Here is a 10,782-nt window from a genome sequence, read left to right as displayed (position 1 = left end):
TTGTTTACGTATGTGATACTCTCCAAAATGGCGCTATAGGGTGATGCGGAGGAGACGAATTGTTAAATAAAGTCGTTATTTTTGTTTTCTTTGTGCACAAAAAGTATTCTCGTAGCTGCATAACATTACGATTGAATCACTGATGTCACATGGACTATTTTAATGATCTCCTTGCTACGTTTCTGAGCCTTGATCGTGTAAGGACCCTTGCTGTCTATGGAGGGTCAGAGAGTTCTCAGAATTCATCAAAAATATCTTAATTTGTGTTCCGAAGATGAACGAAGTTCTTAAAGGTTTGGAACGACATGAGGATGAGTAATTAATCACAGAATTTTCATTTTTGGGTGAACGATCGCTTTAAGAAGCATGTACTTGATAAGTCTTGTTTTCTCAAAATATTAACAAAATGAAGTGAGATTATGCTTAAAACAAGAAAAAATGTCTGCCAATGGGATGAAAAAATGGGATGAACTTAAAGGGGTCATATGATGCGATTTCAATTTTTCCTTTCTGAAAACAAGTTTGTCTGTCTTACCTCATTGGCAGACATTTTCTTGTTTTAAACAAAAACTCACTTCATTTTGGTTATTGTTTCAGAAAAAAGACTTAATATCTTATGTCATTATGCATCACAAATATATGCATGCTGATTTAAGACTGGAAAACAAGACAAACATACTGAATGTGCGTGGTTTACTCACCGCTACGATGCGCTTCATGGCCTCCAGCTTCAAGGAGTCTTTATTACTGTCCAGCATCTCCTTCAGGTCATCGTGTCTGAAGATGTAAATCATAAAAGACAGAATTTTTATCAACCGTTCTTGTTCTCTCTCCTTTAAATATCTCAGAAAGGTGTCCATTATAAGATGTATCATCCAGACTCATCTCAGTTCTTTAAGAGCCCTGAGGACGTTCACGAGTTCAGAAGAACCAACCAGAGCAAATTAAATCAAGCCTTCCTTCAAAGGATTCACACAAATTTGACACACAGAAAATCAAAACAGACAAACACAACCAGAAATACCATCAACAGCATGATTTGGTTTTCATAAGCAGCAGATACTAACCCAAGGGACCTCTTTTCTTTCTCATTTGGATGACAATTGTTTCTCCAAGAAATCAATGGCAGTAAATTGTTGTTTCCTGAGAAGAAAACTCTCAAATGCATATCTTTTACAACAAAGTCTTAAACTGTGATACTAGAAGATACGGCAAAGTCAGAGTTTTCAGTATGATGGTCATCAAATTTTTCCAAAATCAAATGACTTGAGCCATACCATCCACATTCATTCATCTCAATGTTCTCTCAATGTTAAGTTTATAATCACTGTTAAGTTTATAATAAACTAAATAAATTAAAAAGTATATGTTTTAATTATATTTATAAATTATAAATTAAATGTTATAAATTGCTATGTTTGCCTACAACAGTTCCTGTAATAAAAAAAGATTTAGAAAGCTAAAAAAAACTGTCTTGTGCACATTTCAAAATAAAAGTTCCCCATATCTCAGTAGAGTATCATAATACAGTATCGTAAAATTAGCTTAATTTAGGTATAAAAAAATGTTTTTTTTAAAGCTGTACAAGTCATAAAAAAGAGAGAATGAGAATATCCTTTTGCTTTAGTTTATAAGTACTGCCTGCAAGCATTAGCAATTAGCAAATTCTGGTTTGACGATGTATCTTTGGTTGTTCCAAAGCTAATAGCTTATTTTCCTTTCCCATCTAATGGTTGCAAAGAAAGCGGTGTAGATTTATTCACTTTAATAGTGTCTTTTTATCCATAGCATAAGCAGTCAAGTCTGATTTTGCCATCCATTGACTTAAACATAAGCTTTTAGCTATTTAAAAAAAAGGAATCAGGCCTTCAAAATGCATAAAAAATGTCTCGGTTTCACACAATATGTCAACACATTAAGGAAAACTGGCTTTTCAAAGGGTCTTTAAAGATTGAAGATGGATTTAAGTATTTGTTGATCTAAACTAACTTCATGTTCTCTAGTTGATGTCTGTGAGTCCAAACGAACCCAGAGGCACGATAATTAATAAAGCCAATGATCCTCCAGACGTCTGGGACAACCTATTAATATTAGCTCATTAATATTAGCTCAGATGAGAAAAGATATAAATATTAAACACTTTCTGCATGTATCTAAATGTAAGAGATCCTCAATTTGAAACACAATGAGTCAAGAGGTGTTTATCTGAGGATCTGCAAATCAGTCACATGACAAGCCAAACTCTTTCTGATTGGCTGTGACACTAAGACCCACATCTGATCCTGGGTCAGTCAGCTCGTATATCTGATACAGATGAGACCGTCTGACTTTTCAGACCGATGAGTTTTGTAAAAATCGACGCGTTTCAGAAAGGCGGGGCATAGAGGAGAAACAATAATGTACAGTATGTGGAAAATAATGTGTTTTTTGAACCTTAAACCGCATAAACACATTTCATTACACCAAATACACAAAATAATGTTCTTTTTAGCAGCATCATATGACCCCTTTAATTCAAAGGGAAAACAAGTTTGTCTGTCTTACCTCATTGGCAGACATTTTCTTGTTTTAAGCAAAAACTCACTTCATTTTGGTTATTGTTTCAGAAAAAAGACTTAATATCTTATGTCATTATGCATCACAAATATATGCATGCTGATTTAAGACTGGAAAACAAGACAAACATACTGAATGTGCGTGGTTTACTCACCGCTACGATGCGCTTCATGGCCTCCAGCTTCAAGGAGTCTTTATTACTGTCCAGCATCTCCTTCAGGTCATCGTGTCTGAAGATGTAAATCATAAAAGACAGAATTTTTATCAACCGTTCTTGTTCTCTCTCCTTTAAATATCTCAGAAAGGTGTCCATTATAAGATGTATCATCCAGACTCATCTCAGTTCTTTAAGAGCCCTGAGGACGTTCACGAGTTCAGAAGAACCAACCAGAGCAAATTAAATCAAGCCTTCCTTCAAAGGATTCACACAAATTTGACACACAGAGAATCAAAACAGACAAACACAACCAGAAATACCATCAACAGCATGATTTGGTTTTCATAAGCAGCAGATACTAACCCAAGGGACCTCTTTTCTTTCTCATTTGGATGACAATTGTTTCTCCAAGAAATCAATGGCAGTAAATTGTTGTTTCCTGAGAAGAAAACTCTCAAATGCATATCTTTTACAACAAAGTCTTAAACTGTGATACTAGAAGATACGGCAAAGTCAGAGTTTTCAGTATGATGGTCATCAAATTTTTCCAAAATCAAATGACTTGAGCCATACCATCCACATTCATTCATCTCAATGTTCTCTCAATGTTAAGTTTATAATCACTGTTAAGTTTATAATAAACTAAATAAATTAAAAAGTATATGTTTTAATTATATTTATAAATTATAAATTAAATGTTATAAATTGCTATGTTTGCCTACAACAGTTCCTGTAATAAAAAAAGATTTAGAAAGCTAAAAAAAACTGTCTTGTGCACATTTCAAAATAAAAGTTCCCCATATCTCAGTAGAGTATCATAATACAGTATCGTAAAATTAGCTTAATTTAGGTATAAAAAAATGTTTTTTTTAAAGCTGTACAAGTCATAAAAAAGAGAGAATGAGAATATCCTTTTGCTTTAGTTTATAAGTACTGCCTGCAAGCATTAGCAATTAGCAAATTCTGGTTTGACGATGTATCTTTGGTTGTTCCAAAGCTAATAGCTTATTTTCCTTTCCCATCTAATGGTTGCAAAGAAAGCGGTGTAGATTTATTCACTTTAATAGTGTCTTTTTATCCATAGCATAAGCAGTCAAGTCTGATTTTGCCATCCATTGACTTAAACATAAGCTTTTAGCTATTTAAAAAAAAGGAATCAGGCCTTCAAAATGCATAAAAAATGTCTCGGTTTCACACAATATGTCAACACATTAAGGAAAACTGGCTTTTCAAAGGGTCTTTAAAGATTGAAGATGGATTTAAGTATTTGTTGATCTAAACTAACTTCATGTTCTCTAGTTGATGTCTGTGAGTCCAAACGAACCCAGAGGCACGATAATTAATAAAGCCAATGATCCTCCAGACGTCTGGGACAACCTATTAATATTAGCTCATTAATATTAGCTCAGATGAGAAAAGATATAAATATTAAACACTTTCTGCATGTATCTAAATGTAAGAGATCCTCAATTTGAAACACAATGAGTCAAGAGGTGTTTATCTGAGGATCTGCAAATCAGTCACATGACAAGCCAAACTCTTTCTGATTGGCTGTGACACTAAGACCCACATCTGATCCTGGGTCAGTCAGCTCGTATATCTGATACAGATGAGACCGTCTGACATCCTGCCTGCAAGAAAGCCCATAACCCTTCTGTCCATAGATACACATTACTATAGCAACCACATCCTAATGTTAGCAATCTCCTTTTAGAAAGAAGTTGTGAAGGAGAGATGTTGAGTCTCTCGTTTTATCTCTCTCTCATCATTAATCACACTGGCTGGGTTTAAATCAACAAACTGACATCTGTTCACACATACAGACACATTCACACACAAACTAACTAACTGAATGAACACATCTAATAATCAAATATCAAAATTGGCTCAACTATGCTCAGATTCAAAGAGAACGTAATGTGTTTTTTAAATAATAATTCAGTTTAAGTTTAATAATTAAGTTCTTTGATGATGATGATAATTCATGATGATTCATACACAACAGGAAATAGTAATCGAGTTCACAGAATCTAAAACCAGATCTAAAAATGCCTCATTTGTGTGTTAAACCTTCTCACTCCTGGACGTAAATGACCCACAACATCAAAATTAAGGTTTTGTTGCTTTAAGAGTTTGGGGTTAGCAAGATTTTATTATTATTATTATTATTATTTTAAAGAAAATTTTTATTTTTATTGAGCAACAATGCATGAAATTGATCCAATGTGGCAGTGAAAACCTTTATAAAGTTCAAATACATTTATATTTAATCTATAAATGCTGTTCTTTTGAACTTTCTATTCATCAAATTTAAAACAAAAAAAATCCTATTAAGCAGCACCATTGTTTTCAACATTGATAATAATAAGAAAAGTGTTTCTTGTGCAGCAAATCAGCATATTACAATGATTTCTGAAGGATCATGTGACACTGAAGACTGGAGTAATGATGCTGAAAATTCAGCTTTGGATCACAGAAATGAATTATGTTTTAAAATATATTCAAATAGAACACAGTTATTTTAAATTGTAATAATTTTTCACAATTTTACTGTGTTTTTGATTAAATAAACACAGATCTATTTAAACGCAGAATGTTAGTGTAAAAAGGTGCTGTAATATTTACATAGTCAAAAGCCAATCACTGAATATATTCAAATTTATGCAGAATGGTTATGGGCAAATGTAGTACTATAATATGCAAAAAAATTCCTGAATTCCTAAACATGATGTATAACATCTACAGTGATGCAACACTGGATTTCTACTGATGTCATCACAGATGAGAACCCAGATCAATGAAAACATGTCAAGCATTATGACAGGCCTAATCATGTCCCAGCGGGTTCAGAACGAGCCAATCAGAGCGAGTGTGTTCCCTCAAAGCTGTGGCATGAAAATATTACGAGCTGGCCGAGATAACACAATTCGCTAATTAAAAACATTCCCCCGGTGGCTGTCACGCCACCGTCGCTGGAATTAAACGACTATGATATCTCGCAACACACCCAGGTCCCGCTCTCTGGTTTCCACAGCAACAAAGAGAGCAATAAACTCCAGTGAATAGATTTGCTGCCAGAGTCTCCCACCCAGCACAACTATCAATCGCTCTTGAAAAAAGACTCCCTCGGCGGCTTTCATTAGCTGGAAGGGTCCGCGGAGTTTCACGCCGTATAAACACTGTCAAATATTAGTGTGTGTGAGAAGGTGTGGGCGGTGTTTCCTTTCATGCATCAGTGTGTGTGTCCTGTCGTGATGGCTGTGCTAGTCAGCTCCAGTCACCTCACACACACAAACGCACGCGCACGCACCTGGTGGGTCGTGATCAGAGCGACGTAAGAGGATGAACACGAGCTCGGTGATTCAGCAAACGTGCTACAGTCAAATACATCACCTCCACATTACAGCAGATTATCTTATGTCATATTCCAGAGAACTGAATGAACTGTAAGTTGTTTTGGATAATAAATGTAGTGGATAAATTGTGTCATACATCAGAGATGAGCTACGGGAAGTCTGTCTCTGTATCACAGTATGAACTGCTGCATGCAGAGGGAATACAAACCTGTAATCACTTTCCCTCCTGACCCGCAGTGGCTGAGCACCAATGTTTTGATTTACATACGGGAGCTTTTAGCAAATTAATTAGTCCGACGATAAATCAGATGCTGGGTATGTTTACAACAATGGGGGGTAGCTATATTTACACTAATGGAAAACTCTTAGGCGCAGTCTAATCTGTTACATAAATATGCATTTATAAAGAAACCAATTTTCTAAAAAAAATAAATAAATTGCAAGCTTGAAGCTAAATGATGTCATTTGGTCTTGAAAGAATTTGATTGTAAAAGTGTAAAATTAAATAGTTAATTTAGCTGATAAATGTTTTTTTTAATTATTAAAGGTGCTGTATGTAAGTTTTTGACTCTACTAAAGCATAAAAATACCATAATATGTTTGCAGATATTTAAGAAACATGCTAAGTTAACATACTTGTTTATCTGAAAAACAATGCTACAGTCAGTTATTCTCCTTTGAAAATGTGCGTTCCGGGCCGGAATGTCGGTCTCTGTTTTGGTTTATGAAACCCGCCCACTGCCAGTTTACCCTATTGTATTTCGGCACTCCGGGTTGCCAGTTGGCGGAAAACACAGCATATTTCATTTCATTCATCGTCAAGTGCGCTGCGCTCGTTCCTGTTGGTGTCGTCAATCTGGCAACCTGCTAGTGTTGGGTCACCATCTGCAGTGAACTTCACTATTGTATTACCTGCTCCGTTTCCTCTGTCAGGTGGTACAGGATGTGCAGTTTGAAACAAATTGGCTGCAGAAGGTAGCTCAGTCTGGTAATACGTCATTTTCATAATTTCCGTCATACATGGTGTTTTTATTTTATTATTTTATATATATATCTGTATATACTGTATATATATACAGAATAGTAGAGAAAAAACATAAATACTTAAAATAATTTAAGTTTGAAAATAGACATTATAGACAAAATAGACATTAAAATCAACATTTTTAGTTGTTTATAAAGCTGATAATAAAATTATTACTGTTGATGTTTATAGTTGTAAAACGTCTAGTTTAATGTGCAGACATTTGAAGGAAACTCTACCATCCTCTAGAGCACTTTCTGTGAGAACAGTCACAGTTAAAACACAAGAACATGTTCGACAGCACAAAGCACTAGCAATGCATTGTCCCAGCATTCACATCTGCCTTTGCATGAGAGGAACATTTAACTAATGTAAAAGTAAAGCCATTTCATAGCATATTGTAATGACCATATGTAATGAAATATAAGCTCCCTGCAGAGAATCTGATTTGCAATATATCTCCTATCGTCTTCTTCTTCATGCATGAGACACTTTGAGCTCCATATTATTAAAGTTATTCATAATTCAAGGCTCCACAGGGTTTCTCACTCTCTTGCAGCCTGTTGAGGAGCATAGCTATCCTCTCTGGACACAAACTCTGAGACAATGATACTCCTCGAGTCTCTGCCGACAGTTCTGGACAATGTGTAGAGGAAGATCTGCATGACTCAGGTGTCACTGTATGAGCAGGTACACAGGTGACTATTACAACAACCAGAGCTGACAATTAACAAACTCTCTGTTCAAAAGGTTCAACAACAAGAAGAGAAGATCCAGTAGGAAAGAAAAAGCACTAATAAGAGAGTTTCTCCAAGACAGCAATGTGTCTTAAAGAGTTTCAGAAGAGACCAGATAATAAGAGTTATACCAATTCGAGCAAATATTGTCCTATCCTAACAAACCATACATCAATGGAAAGTGTATTCATTCAGCTTTCAGTTGTTGTATAAATCTCAATTTAAAATAATTGACCCTTATGACACACACACACACACACACACACACACACACACACATTAATTTGTAATATATAATTGTAAAAAAGAATATCTATTTTATTTGTAAATTATATATATTACATTATATATGTGTATGGTTTTTACATATAAAACGAGCAATAAGATACATTTTTTAAATTATTGTCATTTTTAAAAATGTAAATTTATCAGTTAAATTAACTAGGCCTATTTAATTTTACACTAGTTTTATTTTATTAACTATTTAATTTTACACAATCAAATTCCAAGACCAAATGACATAAAACACACACACACACGCAATATTTACTATACAATTTTTACTTATTTTACTTATTATATAACATATATATATGTGTATAGTATACATTACTGTAGGGTATCAGAGGGAATTTAACATTCGATCAGATTCATGTTAAAACAACCCAAAGAGCCAAATTACGTATGTAACCCACACATTTGACTATCATGTCCTAATCACTTATTGTGTATGTATTTTGAATAACTATTGAATAGTTCATACTAGGATTATATTCATGTTGGGTATGTATGAGTTTGAATTTCCATGCTTTAAACATTTCTATGAATCAGTACTTTGTAAAATGTATTATATTCTGGTTATAGAAATCATGCCCAAATTATACTCTGCAAGAGCGGGAAAATTCGGACCATGTGACTGATAAGATAACGTTGATTTATGTATTTATGTATTGGGAGGAGAATCATAGCAACACCCCAAGCTAAGACAATGTCTAATTGGTCAAGACACCATTTGAGATGTGTCCAACAGCCCGGTTTAAATACTCAGAACACCATCAAATTATGCTTTTTGCCTTGTCGGCTTTTAGCCGCCACTTTTTGCTTTTAGTCATTGCTTTTTGCTTTATGCTTATAGCCATGCTTTTTACCCGTGAATTCTTCGAGCTTACATGCCAGCAGCTCCTCTAAAACCATGAGGAGAAACGCCACCTAGTCTCGTCAAACTTTACCCTTTTCTTTCTTTTACTGTAGTTTCTTTTCCGTTGAGAGTTTCGTGTTCTGAGTTAAGTTTCGCCGCAACGCCGTGTCTCCGAGTTCACCTCGAGTCTGTGACCGCCTCAAAACTTCAACCAGCCCACAACTCCGCATCTTCAGCCAACGCCCAACCATTGGCTTCCCAAGACCTCACTTCAACGACTACTGAACTTCCAGCCAATCAGCAACCTTGGGAAACCCCTTTCTGCAACTGAAGACAACAAGGGAACCCCCTACACAGGCAACACAATTTATATTAGTATAAAAATAACATTTGCTTATATTGTGTATAAATTTAAATTTTTTAATTTATAACATTATACATTTATAGATAGTTCTAATTAAATGTGTACTCGTTTTTATTCTTTTTAATGAAACATTTTATATTTCGAATTATTTTTATGTAAATTATCTCATTTCTGACTATTTTTTTCAGAGAAACAACAGAAGCAAAGTTGCTTAAATTACGCTTTGAAAGAGATCCCTCACACAGCCATTGAATAGCTTAATGGTTCGTATTCATATTTGGTATGTATGTGTTTGAATCTTCTTGCTGGAAACGTTTCTTCCAATCAACTATTTGTCAAAATTATCATATTCTTGTTATAGAAATCAGGTCCAATATTATACGCTGCAAGAGCGGGAAAAGCTCGGACCATGTGAATGATGAGATAACAGTTGATTTATGAATGGGGAGGAGGAATATACAACACCCCGAGCAACGATGACCTCTAATTGGTCAAAACACCATTTGGGGTGTGTTAAACAGCCTGGTTTAAATACTCAGAACACCATCAAACTTTGCTTTTTGTGTCTAGCTTTTAGCTTTTCGCTTTTAGTCATGCTTTTTAGTTAAATGCTTTTTTGTGTGTCTAGCTCTCTCGCCCTCTTCCTTCTTGCCTTTTTGAGCCGTGTTTTCTTTTTAATCATGCTTCTTTAGCTTTTTGAGCGTGCTCTGGCTTACACGCCAGCAGCTCCTCTAAAACCATGAGGAGAAATGCCACCTAGTCTCGTCAAACTTTACTCTTTTCTTTCTTTTACTTTCTTTTCCGTTGAGAGTTTCGTGTTCTGAGTTAAGTTTTGCCGCAACGCCGTGTCTCCGAGTTCACCTCGAGTCTGTGACCGCCTCAAAACTTCAACCAGCCCACAACTCCGCATCTTCAGCCAACGCCCAACCATTGGCCTCCCAAGACATCACTTCAACGACTACTGAACTTCCAGTCAATCAGCAACCTCGGGAAACCCCCTGTCGAGGACAACAAAAGGAACCCCTTTACACAGGCAAGGCAAGTACCTCCAGATTCTGAGCTGAACTGGTGCATTTAATATAAATTTTAACCTCATTGAGGAACTCAATGCGAGGGTTACTTAAATAATTGATGGTTATTCAGGTCTATGCAATTGCACATATTGCTATAAACTTGGGATTTCACATTTTCACTCTCTTAAACTCATTCTTTCCTCACTTTTTCTCTTTCTGCAATTTGTGTGAATGTATGAGTGCGTCTGTTTATATGTTAGATTAGTTTATATGTCTTAGATTTATCCAATAAAGTCTTTATTGAAGTCTCATTTAAAGTCTTATTTTTATTGGAAAGAGAAGTATCTTGTGTTTTGTGCTTACAAGTTAATGTCTTAAACTGCCGATCTTGTTACTGTGCTAATAAATAGTGTTTTCACTATATTTTGGATATTAAT

At 35.2% G+C, this 10,782-nt stretch overlaps 1 protein-coding gene across 2 annotated transcripts in view; it reads right to left on the bottom strand.

Annotated features, from left to right (window-relative positions):
• The window catches only part of LOC107727587 (adaptor related protein complex 3 subunit beta 2), a 57,542-nt gene that overhangs the window by 37,204 nt on the left and 9,556 nt on the right, over positions 1-10,782 (bottom strand). For both annotated transcript variants that reach the window (XM_016537507.1, XM_016537517.1), the window contains exon 2: positions 2,711-2,786. In XM_016537507.1, the coding sequence (XP_016392993.1) occupies positions 2,711-2,786 (76 nt within the window). The remainder of the gene's footprint in view (positions 1-2,710; positions 2,787-10,782) is intronic.

This window comes from Sinocyclocheilus rhinocerous, unplaced genomic scaffold, assembly GCF_001515625.1.
Source record: "Sinocyclocheilus rhinocerous isolate Xijiao unplaced genomic scaffold, SAMN03320098_v1.1 scaffold1605, whole genome shotgun sequence".
In the NCBI taxonomy this organism is placed as follows: domain Eukaryota; kingdom Metazoa; phylum Chordata; class Actinopteri; order Cypriniformes; family Cyprinidae; genus Sinocyclocheilus; species Sinocyclocheilus rhinocerous.
The sequence above is the reverse complement of the archived record's forward strand: the minus strand, read 5'-3'. Positions and strand labels throughout refer to the sequence as shown.